An 18,141-nucleotide genomic window follows, 5' to 3' on the forward strand; every position below is an offset into this window, starting at 1 on the left:
GCGACCCCCCTACATCTCCTCCCTCATTTCTATCTATCACCCTACTCATCCTCTCCACAGTGCGGCCCCCCTACATCTCCTCCCTCATTTCTGTCTATCACCCTACTCATCCTCTCCACAGTGCAGCCCCCCTACATCTCCTCCCTCATTTCTATCTATCACCCTACCCATCCTCTCCACAGTGCGACCCCCCTACATCTCCTCCCTCATTTCTATCTATCACCCTACTCATCCTCTCCACAGTGCGGCCCCCCTACATCTCCTCCCTCATTTCTGTCTATCACCCTACTCATCCTCTCCACAGTGCGACCCCCCCCCTACATCTCCTCCCTCATTTCTATCTATCACCCTACCCATCCTCTCCACAGTGCGACCCCCCCTACATCTCCTCCCTCATTTCTATCTATCACCCTACTCATCCTCTCCACAGTGCGACCCCCCCTACATCTCCTCCCTCATTTCTGTCTATCACCCTACTCATCCTCTCCACAGTGCGACCCCCCCCCTACATCTCCTCCCTCATTTCTATCTATCACCCTACTCATCCTCTCCACAGTGCGACCCCCCTACATCTCCTCCCTCATTTCTATCTATCACCCTACTCATCCTCTCCACAGTGCGGCCCCCCTACATCTCCTCCCTCATTTCTATCTATCACCCTACCCATCCTCTCCACAGTGCGGCCCCCCCCTACATCTCCTCCCTCATTTCTGTCTATCACCCTACTCATCCTCTCCACAGTGCGACCCCCCCCTACATCTCCTCCCTCATTTCTGTCTATCACCCTACCCATCCTCTCCACAGTGCGACCCCCCCCTACATCTCCTCCCTCATTTCTATCTATCACCCTACCCATCCTCTCCACAGTGCGGCCCCCCCTACATCTCCTCCCTCATTTCTGTCTATCACCCTACCCATCCTCTCCACAGTGCGGCCCCCCCTACATCTCCTCCCTCATTTCTGTCTATCACCCTACCCATCCTCTCCACAGTGCGACCCCCCCCTACATCTCCTCCCTCATTTCTGTCTATCACCCTACTCATCCTCTCCACAGTGCGACCCCCCTACATCTCCTCCCTCATTTCTGTCTATCACTCTACCCATCCTCTCCACAGTGCGACCCCCCTACATCTCCTCCCTCATTTCTATCTATCACCCTACCCATCCTCTCCACAGTGCGACCCCCCTACATCTCCTCCCTCATTTCTATCTATCACCCTACCCACCCTCTCCACAGTGCGGCCCCCCCCTACATCTCCTCCCTCATTTCTGTCTATCACTCTACCCATCCTCTCCACAGTGCGACCCCCCTACATCTCCTCCCTCATTTCTGTCTATTACCCTACTCATCCTCTGCACAGTGCGACCCCCCTACATCTCCTCCCTCATTTCTATCTATCATCTTACCCACCCTCTCCACAGTGCGGCCCCCCCTACATCTCCTCCCTCATTTCTGTCTATCACTCTACCCATCCTCTCCACAGTGCGACCCCCCCCTACATCTCCTCCCTCATTTCTATCTATCACCCTACCCACCCTCTCCACAGTGCGGCCCCCCCTACATCTCCTCCCTCATTTCTGTCTATCACTCTACCCATCCTCTCCACAGTGCGACCCCCCCCTACATCTCCTCCCTCATTTCTATCTATCACCCTACCCACCCTCTCCACAGTGCGGCCCCCCCTACATCTCCTCCCTCATTTCTATCTATCACCCTACCCACCCTCTCCACAGTGCGGCCCCCCCTACATCTCCTCCCTCATTTCTATCTATCACCCTACCCACCCTCTCCACAGTGCGACCCCCCCCTACATCTCCTCCCTCATTTCTATCTATCACCCTACCCACCCTCTCCACAGTGCGACCCCCCCCTACATCTCCTCCCTCATTTCTATCTATCACCCTACCCACCCTCTCCACAGTGCGGCCCCCCCTACATCTCCTCCCTCATTTCTGTCTATCACCCTACCCATCCTCTCCACAGTGCGACCCCCCTACATCTCCTCCCTCATTTCTGTCTATCACCCTACCCATCCTCTCCACAGTGCGACCCCCCTACATCTCCTCCCTCATTTCTATCTATCACCCTACCCATCCTCTCCACAGTGCGACCCCCCTACATCTCCTCCCTCATTTCTATCTATCACCCTACCCACCCTCTCCACAGTGCGGCCCCCCCCTACATCTCCTCCCTCATTTCTGTCTATCACTCTACCCATCCTCTCCACAGTGCGACCCCCCTACATCTCCTCCCTCATTTCTGTCTATCACCCTACCCATCCTCTCCACAGTGCGACCCCCCTACATCTCCTCCCTCATTTCTGTCTATTACCCTACCCATCCTCTCCACAGTGCGACCCCCCCCTACATCTCCTCCCTCATTTCTGTCTATCACCCTACCCATCCTCTCCACAGTGCGACCCCCCTACATCTCCTCCCTCATTTCTGTCTATTACCCTACCCATCCTCTCCACAGTGCGACCCCCCTACATCTCCTCCCTCATTTCTATCTATCACCCTACCCACCCTCTCCACAGTGCGGCCCCCCCCTACATCTCCTCCCTCATTTCTGTCTATCACTCTACCCATCCTCTCCACAGTGCGACCCCCCCTACATCTCCTCCCTCATTTCTATCTATCATCTTACCCACCCTCTCCACAGTGCGGCTCCCCCTACATCTCCTCCCTCATTTCTGTCTATCACTCTACCCATCCTCTCCACAGTGCGACCCCCCTACATCTCCTCCCTCATTTCTGTCTATCACCCTACCCATCCTCTCCACAGTGCGACCCCCCCTACATCTCCTCCCTCATTTCTATCTATCACCCTACCCATCCTCTCCACAGTGCGGCCCCCCCTACATCTCCTCCCTCATTTCTGTCTATCACCCTACCCATCCTCTCCACAGTGCGACCCCCCCCTACATCTCCTCCCTCATTTCTATCTATCACCCTACCCATCCTCTCCACAGTGCGACCCCCCCTACATCTCCTCCCTCATTTCTATCTATCACCCTACCCATCCTCTCCACAGTGCAGCCCCCCTACATCTCCTCCCTCATTTCTATCTATCACCCTACCCATCCTCTCCACAGTGCAGCCCCCCTACATCTCCTCCCTCATTTCTATCTATCACCCTACCCATCCTCTCCACAGTGCGGCCCCCCTACATCTCCTCCCTCATTTCTGTCTATTACCCTACTCATCCTCTGCACAGTGCGACCCCCCTACATCTCCTCCCTCATTTCTGTCTATCACCCTACCCATCCTCTCCACAGTGCGACCCCCCCACATCTCCTCCCTCATTTCTATCTATCACCCTACCCATCCTCTCCACAGTGCGACCCCCCCTACATCTCCTCCCTCATTTCTGTCTATCACCCTACCCATCCTCTCCACAGTGCAGCCCCCCTACATCTCCTCCCTCATTTCTATCTATCACCCTACCCATCCTCTCCACAGTGCAGCCCCCCTACATCTCCTCCCTCATTTCTATCACCCTACCCATCCTCTCCACAGTGCGACCCCCCCTACATCTCCTCCCTCATTTCTGTCTCACCCTACCCATCCTCTCCACAGTGCGACCCCCCTACATCTCCTCCCTCATTTCTGTCTATCACCCTACCCATCCTCTCCACAGTGCGACCCCCCTACATCTCCTCCCTCATTTCTGTCTCACCCTACCCATCCTCTCCACAGTGCGACCCCCCTACATCTCCTCCCTCATTTCTGTCTATCACCCTACCCATCCTCTCCACAGTGCGACCCCCCCTACATCTCCTCCCTCATTTCTGTCTATTACCCTACCCATCCTCTCCACAGTGCGACCCCCCCCTACATCTCCTCCCTCATTTCTGTCTATTACCCTACCCATCCTCTCCACAGTGCGACCCCCCCCTACATCTCCTCCCTCATTTCTATCACCCTACCCATCCTCTCCACAGTGCGACCCCCCTACATCTCCTCCCTCATTTCTGTCTATCACCCTACCCATCCTCTCCACAGTGCGACCCCCCTACATCTCCTCCCTCATTTCTATCTATCACCCTACCCATCCTCTCCACAGTGCGACCCCCCTACATCTCCTCCCTCATTTCTGTCTATCACCCTACCCATCCTCTCCACAGTGCAGCCCCCCCTACATCTCCTCCCTCATTTCTGTCTATCACCCTACCCATCCTCTCCACAGTGCGACCCCCCTACATCTCCTCCCTCATTTCTATCTATCACCCTACCCATCCTCTCCACAGTGCGACCCCCCTACATCTCCTCCCTCATTTCTGTCTATCACCCTACCCATCCTCTCCACAGTGCAGCCCCCCCTACATCTCCTCCCTCATTTCTGTCTATCACCCTACCCATCCTCTCCACAGTGCGACCCCCCCCTACATCTCCTCCCTCATTTCTGTCTATCACCCTACCCATCCTCTCCACAGTGCGACCCCCCCTACATCTCCTCCCTCATTTCTGTCTATCACTCTACCCATCCTCTCCACAGTGCGACCCCCCTACATCTCCTCCCTCATTTCTGTCTATCACCCTTCCCATCCTCTCCACAGTGCGACCCCCCTACATCTCCTCCCTCATTTCTATCTATCACCCTACCCATCCTCTCCACAGTGCGACCCCCCCTACATCTCCTCCCTCATTTCTGTCTATCACCCTACCCATCCTCTCCACAGTGCGACCCCCCCTACATCTCCTCCCTCATTTCTGTCTATCACTCTACCCATCCTCTCCACAGTGCGACCCCCCCCTACATCTCCTCCCTCATTTCTGTCTATCACCTTACCCATCCTCTCCACAGTGCGACCCCCCCTACATCTCCTCCCTCATTTCTGTCTATCACCCTACCCATCCTCTCCACAGTGCGACCCCCCCTACATCTCCTCCCTCATTTCTGTCTATCACTCTACCCATCCTCTCCACAGTGCGACCCCCCCCTACATCTCCTCCCTCATTTCTGTCTATCACCTTACCCATCCTCTCCACAGTGCGACCCCCCCTACATCTCCTCCCTCATTTCTGTCTATCACCTTACTCATCCTCTCCACAGTGCGACCCCCCCTACATCTCCTCCCTCATTTCTGTCTATCACCCTACCCATCCTCTCCACAGTGCGACCCCCCTACATCTCCTCCCTCATTTCTATCTATCACCCTACCCATCCTCTCCACAGTGCGACCCCCCCCTACATCTCCTCCCTCATTTCTGTCTATCACCCTACCCATCCTCTCCACAGTGCGACCCGCCTACATCCCCTCCCTCATTTCTATCTATCACCCTACCCATCCTCTCCACAGTGCGACCCCCCCCTACATCTCCTCCCTCATTTCTGTCTATCACCCTACCCATCCTCTCCACAGTGCAGCCCCCCTACATCTCCTCCCTCATTTCTGTCTATCACCCTACCCATCCTCTCCACAGTGCGACCCCCCCACATCTCCTCCCTCATTTCTATCTATCACCCTACCCATCCTCTCCACAGTGCGGCCCCCCTACATCTCCTCCCTCATTTCTGTCTATCACCCTACCCATCCTCTCCACAGTGCGGCCCCCCTACATCTCCTCCCTCATTTCTGTCTATCACCCTACCCATCCTCTCCACAGTGCGGCCCCCCCTACATCTCCTCCCTCATTTCTGTCTATTACCCTACCCATCCTCTCCACAGTGCGACCCCCCCTACATCTCCTCCCTCATTTCTATCTATCACCCTACCCATCCTCTCCACAGTGCAGCCCCCCTACATCTCCTCCCTCATTTCTGTCTATCACCCTACCCATCCTCTCCACAGTGCGGCCCCCCTACATCTCCTCCCTCATTTCTATCAATCACCCTACCCATCCTCTCCACAGTGCGACCCCCCTACATCTCCTCCCTCATTTCTGTCTATCACCCTACCCATCCTCTCCACAGTGCGGCCCCCCTACATCTCCTCCCTCATTTCTGTCTATCACCCTACCCATCCTCTCCACAGTGCAGCCCCCCTACATCTCCTCCCTCATTTCTGTCTATCACCCTACCCATCCTCTCCACAGTGCGGCCCCCCTACATCTCCTCCCTCATTTCTGTCTATCACCCTACCCATCCTCTCCACAGTGCAGCCCCCCTACATCTCCTCCCTCATTTCTGTCTATCACCCTACCCATCCTCTCCACAGTGCGGCCCCCCCCTACATCTCCTCCCTCATTTCTGTCTATCACCCTACCCATCCTCTCCACAGTGCGGCCCCCTACATCTCCTCCCTCATTTCTGTCTATCACCCTACCCATCCTCTCCACAGTGCGGCCCCCCTACATCTCCTCCCTCATTTCTGTCTATCACCCTACCCATCCTCTCCACAGTGCGGCCCCCCCTACATCTCCTCCCTCATTTCTGTCTATTACCCTACCCATCCTCTCCACAGTGCGACCCCCCCTACATCTCCTCCCTCATTTCTATCTATCACCCTACCCATCCTCTCCACAGTGCGGCCCCCCTACATCTCCTCCCTCATTTCTGTCTATCACCCTACCCATCCTCTCCACAGTGCGGCCCCCCTACATCTCCTCCCTCATTTCTGTCTATCACCCTACCCATCCTCTCCACAGTGCGGCCCCCCCTACATCTCCTCCCTCATTTCTGTCTATTACCCTACCCATCCTCTCCACAGTGCGACCCCCCCTACATCTCCTCCCTCATTTCTATCTATCACCCTACCCATCCTCTCCACAGTGCAGCCCCCCTACATCTCCTCCCTCATTTCTGTCTATCACCCTACCCATCCTCTCCACAGTGCGGCCCCCCTACATCTCCTCCCTCATTTCTGTCTATCACCCTACTCATCCTCTCCACAGTGCGACCCCCCCCTACATCTCCTCCCTCATTTCTATCTATCACCCTACCCATCCTCTCCACAGTGCGACCCCCCTACATCTCCTCCCTCATTTCTGTCTATCACCCTACCCATCCTCTCCACAGTGCGACCCCCCTACATCTCCTCCCTCATTTCTGTCTATCACCCTACCCATCCTCTCCACAGTGCGGCCCCCCTACATCTCCTCCCTCATTTCTATCTATCACCCTACCCATCCTCTCCACAGTGCAGCCCCCCTACATCTCCTCCCTCATTTCTATCTATCACCCTACCCATCCTCTCCACAGTGCGACCCCCCTACATCTCCTCCCTCATTTCTGTCTATCACCCTACCCATCCTCTCCACAGTGCGACCCCCCCCTACATCTCCTCCCTCATTTCTGTCTATCACTCTACCCATCCTCTCCACAGTGCGACCCCCCTACATCTCCTCCCTCATTTCTATCTATCACCCTACCCATCCTCTCCACAGTGCGACCCCCCTACATCTCCTCCCTCATTTCTGTCTATCACCCTACCCATCCTCTCCACAGTGCGGCCCCCCCTACATCTCCTCCCTCATTTCTGTCTATCACCCTACCCATCCTCTCCACAGTGCGACCCCCCTACATCTCCTCCCTCATTTCTGTCTATTACCCTACCCATCCTCTCCACAGTGCGACCCCCCTACATCTCCTCCCTCATTTCTATCTATCACCCTACCCATCCTCTCCACAGTGCGGCCCCCCCCTACATCTCCTCCCTCATTTCTGTCTATCACCCTACCCATCCTCTCCACAGTGCAGCCCCCCCCTACATCTCCTCCCTCATTTCTATCTATCACCCTACCCATCCTCTCCACAGTGCGACCCCCCTACATCTCCTCCCTCATTTCTGTCTATTACCCTACCCATCCTCTCCACAGTGCGACCCCCCTACATCTCCTCCCTCATTTCTATCTATCACCCTACCCATCCTCTCCACAGTGCGACCCCCCTACATCTCCTCCCTCATTTCTGTCTATTACCCTACCCATCCTCTCCACAGTGCGACCCCCCCCTACATCTCCTCCCTCATTTCTGTCTATCACCCTACCCATCCTCTCCACAGTGCGACCCCCCTACATCTCCTCCCTCATTTCTGTCTATTACCCTACCCATCCTCTCCACAGTGCGACCCCCCTACATCTCCTCCCTCATTTCTATCTATCACCCTACCCACCCTCTCCACAGTGCGACCCCCCTACATCTCCTCCCTCATTTCTGTCTATCACTCTACCCATCCTCTCCACAGTGCGACCCCCCTACATCTCCTCCCTCATTTCTGTCTATCACCCTACCCATCCTCTCCACAGTGCGACCCCCCTACATCTCCTCCCTCATTTCTGTCTATTACCCTACCCATCCTCTCCACAGTGCGACCCCCCTACATCTCCTCCCTCATTTCTATCTATCACCCTACCCACCCTCTCCACAGTGCGACCCCCCTACATCTCCTCCCTCATTTCTGTCTATTACCCTACCCATCCTCTCCACAGTGCGACCCCCCTACATCTCCTCCCTCATTTCTATCTATCACCCTACCCACCCTCTCCACAGTGCGGCCCCCCCCTACATCTCCTCCCTCATTTCTGTCTATCACTCTACCCATCCTCTCCACAGTGCGGCCCCCCTACATCTCCTCCCTCATTTCTATCTATCATCTTACCCACCCTCTCCACAGTGCGGCCCCCCCTACATCTCCTCCCTCATTTCTGTCTATCACTCTACCCATCCTCTCCACAGTGCGACCCCCCTACATCTCCTCCCTCATTTCTGTCTATCACCCTACCCATCCTCTCCACAGTGCGACCCCCCCCTACATCTCCTCCCTCATTTCTATCTATCACCCTACCCATCCTCTCCACAGTGCGGCCCCCCCTACATCTCCTCCCTCATTTCTGTCTATCACCCTACCCATCCTCTCCACAGTGCGACCCCCCCTACATCTCCTCCCTCATTTCTATCTATCACCCTACCCATCCTCTCCACAGTGCAGCCCCCCTACATCTCCTCCCTCATTTCTATCTATCACCCTACCCATCCTCTCCACAGTGCAGCCCCCCTACATCTCCTCCCTCATTTCTATCTATCACCCTACCCATCCTCTCCACAGTGCGACCCCCCCTACATCTCCTCCCTCATTTCTATCTATCACCCTACCCATCCTCTCCACAGTGCAGCCCCCCTACATCTCCTCCCTCATTTCTATCTATCACCCTACCCATCCTCTCCACAGTGCGACCCCCCCTACATCTCCTCCCTCATTTCTATCTATCACCCTACCCATCCTCTCCACAGTGCAGCCCCCCTACATCTCCTCCCTCATTTCTGTCTATTACCCTACTCATCCTCTGCACAGTGCGACCCCCCTACATCTCCTCCCTCATTTCTGTCTATCACCCTACTCATCCTCTCCACAGTGCAGCCCCCCTACATCTCCTCCCTCATTTCTATCTATCACCCTACCCATCCTCTCCACAGTGCAGCCCCCCTACATCTCCTCCCTCATTTCTATCACCCTACCCATCCTCTCCACAGTGCGACCCCCCCTACATCTCCTCCCTCATTTCTGTCTATCACCCTACCCATCCTCTCCACAGTGCGACCCCCCCCCTACATCTCCTCCCTCATTTCTATCTATCACCCTACCCATCCTCTCCACAGTGCAGCCCCCCTACATCTCCTCCCTCATTTCTATCACCCTACCCATCCTCTCCACAGTGCGACCCCCCTACATCTCCTCCCTCATTTCTGTCTATCACCCTACCCATCCTCTCCACAGTGCGACCCCCCTACATCTCCTCCCTCATTTCTGTCTCACCCTACCCATCCTCTCCACAGTGCGACCCCCCTATATCTCCTCCCTCATTTCTGTCTATCACCCTACCCATCCTCTCCACAGTGCGACCCCCCCTACATCTCCTCCCTCATTTCTGTCTATCACCCTACCCATCCTCTCCACAGTGCAGCCCCCCTACATCTCCTCCCTCATTTCTATCTATCACCCTACCCATCCTCTCCACAGTGCAGCCCCCCTACATCTCCTCCCTCATTTCTATCTATCACCCTACCCATCCTCTCCACAGTGCGACCCCCCTACATCTCCTCCCTCATTTCTGTCTATCACCCTACCCATCCTCTCCACAGTGCAGCCCCCCTACATCTCCTCCCTCATTTCTATCTATCACCCTACCCATCCTCTCCACAGTGCAGCCCCCCTACATCTCCTCCCTCATTTCTATCTATCACCCTACCCATCCTCTCCACAGTGCGACCCCCCCTACATCTCCTCCCTCATTTCTGTCTATTACCCTACTCATCCTCTGCACAGTGCGACCCCCCTACATCTCCTCCCTCATTTCTGTCTATCACCCTACCCATCCTCTCCACAGTGCGACCCCCCCACATCTCCTCCCTCATTTCTATCTATCACCCTACCCATCCTCTCCACAGTGCGACCCCCCCCTACATCTCCTCCCTCATTTCTGTCTATCACCCTACCCATCCTCTCCACAGTGCAGCCCCCCTACATCTCCTCCCTCATTTCTATCTATCACCCTACCCATCCTCTCCACAGTGCGACCCCCCCTACATCTCCTCCCTCATTTCTGTCTATCACCCTACCCATCCTCTCCACAGTGCGACCCCCCTACATCTCCTCCCTCATTTCTGTCTCACCCTACCCATCCTCTCCACAGTGCGACCCCCCTACATCTCCTCCCTCATTTCTGTCTATCACCCTACCCATCCTCTCCACAGTGCAGCCCCCCTACATCTCCTCCCTCATTTCTATCTATCACCCTACCCATCCTCTCCACAGTGCAGCCCCCCTACATCTCCTCCCTCATTTCTGTCTATCACCCTACCCATCCTCTCCACAGTGCGACCCCCCTACATCTCCTCCCTCATTTCTGTCTATCACCCTACCCATCCTCTCCACAGTGCGACCCCCCCTACATCTCCTCCCTCATTTCTATCTATCACCCTACCCATCCTCTCCACAGTGCGACCCCCCCTACATCTCCTCCCTCATTTCTGTCTCACCCTACCCATCCTCTCCACAGTGCGACCCCCCTACATCTCCTCCCTCATTTCTGTCTATCACCCTACCCATCCTCTCCACAGTGCAGCCCCCCTACATCTCCTCCCTAATTTCTATCTATCACCCTACCCATCCTCTCCACAGTGCAGCCCCCCTACATCTCCTCCCTCATTTCTGTCTATCACCCTACCCATCCTCTCCACAGTGCGACCCCCCTACATCTCCTCCCTCATTTCTGTCTATCACCCTACCCATCCTCTCCACAGTGCGGCCCCCCCTACATCTCCTCCCTCATTTCTATCTATCACCCTACCCATCCTCTCCACAGTGCGACCCCCCCTACATCTCCTCCCTCATTTCAACTTACACATTTTTAGTCGCGTCCTAAAAATACATCTATTTAGGGTGGCCTATCACGTTCACTAATTGACGTCCTTATATGTGTGTGTGTGTGTGTGTGTGTGTATATATATATATAATAGTACAGTCATGGCCAAAAGTTTTGAGAATGACACAAATATTATATTTTCACATGATCTGCTGGCCTCTGGTTTTTATGTGTGTTTGTCAGATGTTTTTATCACATACAGAAATATAATTGCAATCATATTATGAGTAACAAAAGGTTATATTGACAGTTAGAATGAGTTAATGCAGCAAGTCAATATTTGCAGTGTTGACCCTTCTTCTTCAGGACCTCAGCAATTCTCCCTGGCATGCTCTCAATCAACTTCTGGATCAAATCCTGACTGATAGCAGTCCATTCTTGCAAAATCAATGCTTTTATTTTGTCTGAATTTGAAGGTTTTTGTTTGTCCACCCGTCTCTTGATGATTGACCACAAGTTCTCAATGGGATTAAGATCTGGGGAGTTTCCAGGCCATGGTCCCAAAATCTCTATGTTTTGATCCCTGAGCCATTTAGTTATCACCTTTGCTTTATGGCAAGGTGCTCCATCATGTTGAAAAAGGCATTGTTGATCGCCAAACTGTTCTTGGACGGTTGGGAGAAGTTGCTCTTGGAGGACATTCTGGAACCATTCTTTATTCATGGCTGTGTTTTTAGGTAAGAGTGAGAGAGAGCCCATTCCCTTGGCTGAGAAGCCACCCCACACATGAATGGTTTCAGGATGCTTGACAGTTGGCATGAGACAAGACTGGTGGTAGCGCTCACCTGGTCTTCTCCGAATAAGCCGTTTTCCAGATGTCCCAAACAATCGAAAAGGGGATTCATCAGAGAAAATGACTTTACCCCAGTCCTCAGCAGTCCACTCCCTGTACCTCTTGCAGAATATCAGTCTGTCCATGATGTTTTTCCTGGAGAGAAGTGGCTTCTTTGCTGCCCTCCTTGAGACCAGGCCTTGCTCCAAGAGTCTCCGCCTCACAGTGCATGCAGATGCACTCACACCTGCCTGCTGCCATTCCTGAGCAAGCTCTGCACTGCTGGTAGCCCGATCCCGCAGCTGAAACACTTTTAAGAGACGGTCCTGGCGCTTGCTGGTCTTTCTTGGGCGCCCTGGAGCCTTTTTGGCAACAAGGGAACCTCTCTCCTTGAAGTTCTTGATGATGTGATAGATTGTTGACTGAGGTGCAATCTTTCTAGCTGCGATACTCTTCCCTGTTAGGCCATTTTTGTGCAGTGCAATGATGACTGCACGTGTTTCTTTAGAGATAACCATGGTTAACAGAAGAGAAACAATGATGCCAAGCACCAGCCTCCTTTTAAAGTGTCCAGTGGTGTCATTCTTACTTAATCACGACAGATTGATCTCCAGCCCTGTCCTCATCAACACCCACACCTGTGTTAATGGAGCAATCACTGAAACGATGTTAGCTGGTCCTTTTAAGGCAGGGCTGCAATGATGTTGAAATGTGTTTTGGGGGATAAAGTTCATTTTCTAGGCAAATATTGACTTTGCAAGTAATTGCTGTTAAGCTGATCACTCTTTATAACATTCTGGAGTATATGCAAATTGCCATTAGAAAAAATGAAGCAGTAGACTTTGTAAAAATTAATATTTGTGTCATTCTCTAAACTTTTGGCCATGACTGTATATATATGTATATACAGTATAGAGAGAGAGTCCCATTCTCTATTTCTCTGGTCATAACACTCCATCAAACTCCACTGCTCCAAGAAGCACTATAAATATTGGCTGATGATCAGTTCACTCAGCCTTTATCTATCCCCCATTCCCTCAAGATGACCGGACCATCATTGCACATAAGCCCCTGGACTTTGTCACCCCCACCTCATTGCAGATTGTAAGCTCTTAGGCTATGTACACACGTTGCGGATTCTGCTGCGTTTCTGCAGCGTTTTTGGCCCAGCGGAAACGCAGCAGTTCCGCAGACATGGTACAGTATCATGTTAGCCTATGGCATTTCAAATCTGCTGTGCTCACGCTGCGTTTTTTTCCGCGCGGTTTTGCTTCGGTTTACAAACCGCAGCATGTCAATGTTTGTGCGGATTCCGCAGCGGTTTCACACTTTTAACATAGTAGAGGTGTGAAACCGCAGGAAAACCGCCGGTCACTTTACCTGCGGTTTTACCTGCGGATCCGCGCGGAAAAACCCGCAGGTGAATCCGCAGCGTATGCACATAGCCTTACAGGCACGGTCGTCATTATCTTTGCATTAATTACTGGATTATCGTTAACTTTGCTGTGACTGTTGTATATGAACTGTTGAATTTTTTAGCGCTGCGGAATATGTTGGCGCTATATAAAGGCTATTATATACTGACAGCACGGCCACGTACTGACAACATGGTCCCATGAGCGCATCCTTCTCAGATGAGTTGTGTTGTGCGGATGTCTCACGTCCTCTCTCTCTTTGTGTGGCAGGACTGTTTTGCAGTGGTCTGTGCCGGGGTTGATGACACAACTCGTCTTCTGGAGAACAAATTTGATTATATTTTCCTCACAGGTAAATCCATAATCCTTGGGAAATGTAAGAAGAACCTTCTAACCTCTTGGGACCTCTGTCCTTCTGTCTGCACATCTTGGGTCCTGATTTCCAGAGACATTCAGGTTGTCTACATCACTTCTTCTTCCTTCTTCTGCAGGGAACCCTCATGTGGGAAGGATTATAATGACAGCTGCAGCCAAACATCTGACGCCGGTGACCTTGGAGCTTGGTGGGAAAAACCCATGTTATGTCCTTGATGAATGTGACCTGAAGAACGCGGCACGGCGCATTGCATGGGCACGGTTTTTTAATGCTGGTCAGACCTGCCTGGCTCCAGATTATATTTTGTGCTCTGACAACATCAAGGAGAAGCTGCTGAGCGCCCTGCAGACCACCATTCATGAATTTTATGGAGAAGACCCTAAACATTCCCCGGACTTGGGTCGGATTATCAGTGACAGGCATTTTAAGCGAGTGTCAGCTCTACTCACTTGTGGGAAGATTGTGACTGGAGGACAAACGGATGAATCTGAGAAGTACATTGGTGAGAAGCTGAACAATCTGTGATCACAGCCGATCAGATTGGAGTCATATTGGCCTTTCTCCAAAAGGAAGACCGCGGCTCTCTAGTGCCACCTATAATAGGCTGGCTAGCTCCATTATGCGGCACCAGATTTACATTTGTTAATCCCAGGAAGCAGTGGCGGACTGGAGCACCTTGGGTCCACCAGAGAAAATGATTCTTGGGGCCCACTATGTAGCTACATAGATAGAAATAAATACAAGACCACCAATTGTGTGGTAAAACACGCTAATATCAGGGTATAATATAAGGTAATACATGTATAAATTATGTAGTAGGGTTTGGGTTAGCCTTCCTCATGGAATATAATGCAGCCCATCTTATAGAATATAATGCAGCCCCCCTCATAGGGTAGAATGCAGCACCCCACAAAATATAATACAACCCCCTCATAATCTATAATGCAGCTCTCCATAAAATGTAGCACCCTCATAGGGTATAGTGCAGCCCCCCTAATATAGTATAATGCAGCCCCTCCACAGAATATAGTGCAACCATCTTATAAGGTATAATGCAGTCCCCCCCCCAATAGAATATACTGTAGTCCCCTCATGGGGCATAATGCAGCCCCCCTCATATAGTATGATGTAGCCCCCAGAATATAATGTAACCCCCTGAGAGAAGAATGCAGCCCACACACAATATAGTGCAGCCCCCCTCCACTTTCATCATTGTTCTTTCGCTCCACCCCATCATTGTCCTCATCACTAACTCCATCATTGCCTTCTCACCCACCAACATTGTCCTTTCCACCACTCCCATCATTGCCCATTCCAACACCTCCCTCATTCCTTCCCCCCACAACCATCAATGCATTCTCCCTCATCATTGCCTCCCCACACCACCTCCATCATTGCCTCCTCCCCCACCACCACAATTGCCTTCTCCCCCGTCACCCTATCACTGCTCTCTCCATCACCCACATCATTGCCAATCTCCAATATACACACACACAGCACCACTTACTTCTCTTCATGTTCCCCGCAGCCACAGCACATCCCGGAAGCTTTCTCTCTGACATCTTTCAGCTGTGCTATGTCAAACAGGATCCCTGCAGCTCCGCTCCGCTCAAGGCTAGCTGCCCTGAAGGGGCCCACCTTCGGCTTTACATGCGGGTAGTGTTAGGGTGTGTTCACACTCTGCGGATTCTGCTGTGGAATTTTCCACGCGGATTTGCCTAAATCCGCAGATAAAATCGCAGGTCAAAAGACCTGCGGTTTATCTGCAGATTTTCTGCGGTTTAGCCTGTGGGTTTCCCCTGCGGTTTGACACCTGTCATGGAGCAGGTGCCAAACCGCAGCGGAATCCGCACAAAGAAGTGACACGCTGCAGATATGAAACTGCAGCAAATCTGTGCGGAAAATTCTGCACCATGTGCACTGTGGTTTTTGATTCACATTGATTATAATCATAGAATCGTAGAGTAGGAAGGGACCTCTTGGGCCATCTGGTCCAACCCCCTGCTCAAAGCAGGATTCGCTAAATCATCCAATCAGATGTCTGTCCAGCCTCTGTTTGAAGACTTCCATTGAAGGAGAACTCACCACCTCTCGTGGCAGCTTTTTCCACTCATTGATCACTCTAACTGTCAAAAAGTTTTTTCTAATATCTAATCTGTGTCTCCTCCCATTCAGTTTCATCCCATTGCTTCTAGTCTTTCCTTGTGCAAATGAGAATAAAGTTGATCCTTCTACAATGTGACAGCCCTTTAGATATTTGTAGACAGCTATTAAGTCTCCTCTCAGTCTTCTCTTTTGCAAACTAAACATTCCCAAATCCTGCAACCTTTCCTCATAAGACAGGGGTTGCAGACCGGTCACCATTCCAGTCGCTCTTTTCTGAACTTGCTCCAGTTTGCTGATGTCTTTTTTAAAATGTGGTGCCCAAAACTGGACACAATATTCCAGATGAGGTCTGACCAAAGAGGAGTAGAGGGAAATAATGACTTCACGTGATCTAGACTGTATGCTTCTGTTAATACATCCTAGAATTGCATTTGCCTATTTTGCTGCTGCATCACACTGTTGACTCATATTTAGTCTGTGATCTATTAGTATACCCAAGTCTTTTTCACATGTGCTGTTGCTTAGCCCTATTCCTCCCATTCTGTATATGCTTTTTTCATTTTTATTGCCCAGATGTAGTACTTTGCATTTATTCCTGTTAAAAACCATTCTGTTAGTTGCTGCCCACTTCTCCAGTTTATTTATAGCTTTTTGAATCCTCTCTCTCTTCTCTAGTATTAGCTATCCCTCCTAGCTTTGTGTCATCAGCAAATTTAATCAGTTTACCCTCAATTCCTTCATCTAAATCGTTGATAAAGATGTTGAACAATACAGGGCCCAGGACAGAGCCCTGTGGTACCCCACTTGAGACATTCTTCCAACTGGATGTGCAGCCATTTACGACCACTCTTTGGGTCCGATCACTAAGCCAGTTATGAATCCACCTAACAGTTGCCTTGTCCATTCCATACTTAGTCATTTTTTCAATAAGAATTGTATGAGAGACTTTGTCAAATGCTTTGCTGAAGTCAAGATATACTATATCTACAGCATTTCCTTGATCCACCCAATCAGTGATTCCGTCATAGAAGGAAATTAAGTTAGTCTGACATGACTTATTAGTTACAAACCCATGCTGACTCTGTTTAATCAGTTCATTCTTATCCAGGTACTGACATACATGTTGTTTAATAATTTGTTCAAAAATCTTTCCTGGTATAGAAGTCAGACTCACCGGCCTATAGTTGCCTGGGTCCACCTTCTTCCCCTTTTTGAAGATAGGAACAACATTTGCTCTTCTCCAGTCTTCTGGGACTTCTCCTGTTCTCCAAGAATTTTCAAAGATTATAGAGAGGGGTTCAAAAATTTCTTCTGCTATCTCCTTCAGTACTCTGGGGTGTAATTCATCTGGACCTGGAGACTTGAATTCATTTAGGTTAGCTAAGTGTTTCCTCACTATCTTTCTGTTTATAGATATCCTGGATTCTTCTATTCCCTTAATAGGACAGTGAAGAACAGTTGATGTTACATTTCCTTTCTGAGAGAAAACAGATGCAAAATAGGAATTTAAAAGTTCGGCCTTCTCAACATCCTGTCTTACCATTTCATCATTTTCATCCTGTAAAAATCCTATAGCATCTTTGACTTTTCTTTTACTTTTGACATATCCCCAAAATCCTTTATTATTGCTTTTGACATCTCTTGCAAGCCTCAACTCATTGTCAGCTTTAGCTAATCTGATTCGTGCCCTGCAGGTTCTGCAGACAGCATTATATTCTTCTTTAGATATGCCTCCCTCTTTCCATTTTATAAACATTTCTTTCTTACTTTTTAGCATGTGCTTAAGTTCTGTGTTCATCCATCCTGGTTTCCTTAAATGCTTCCTATTCTTCCCTCTTTTCGGAATTGTTAACAACTGTGCTTTGAGAATTTCATTTTTCAAGATTTCCCATCCTTCCTGGACATTTTTGTCTTTAAGGATATCCAGCCATTGGATCCCTCCAATTCTCTTTCTGAATCCCTTAAAATCTGCCTTTCTGAAATCTAACCTTGACGTCTCAGTCTTCACAGGTCTTCCCCTTCTAGTTATCCAAAATTCTAAAATAGCATGGTCGCTACCTCCTAGGGTCCCAGCCACTTTACCTCCTCAACCATTTCCTCCCTGTTTATAAGGATTAGATCTTAGATCCAATGGTACTGTACAACGCAGCAGAATCCGCTGCGGA

At 51.1% G+C, this 18,141-nt stretch overlaps 1 protein-coding gene across 2 annotated transcripts in view; it reads left to right on the forward strand.

Annotated features, from left to right (window-relative positions):
- The window catches only part of LOC141076750 (aldehyde dehydrogenase family 3 member B1-like), a 204,298-nt gene that overhangs the window by 114,554 nt on the left and 71,603 nt on the right, over nt 1-18,141 (forward strand). For both annotated transcript variants that reach the window (XM_073564037.1, XM_073564038.1), the window contains exons 6-7: nt 13,765-13,846; nt 13,986-14,372. In XM_073564037.1, coding sequence (XP_073420138.1) covers nt 13,765-13,846; nt 13,986-14,372 — 469 coding nt within the window. The remainder of the gene's footprint in view (nt 1-13,764; nt 13,847-13,985; nt 14,373-18,141) is intronic.

Source organism: Dendrobates tinctorius, unplaced genomic scaffold (assembly GCF_039654945.1).
Source record: "Dendrobates tinctorius isolate UK_male_01 unplaced genomic scaffold, ASM3965494v1 ptg000423l, whole genome shotgun sequence".
Classification (NCBI taxonomy): Eukaryota; Metazoa; Chordata; class Amphibia; order Anura; family Dendrobatidae; genus Dendrobates; species Dendrobates tinctorius.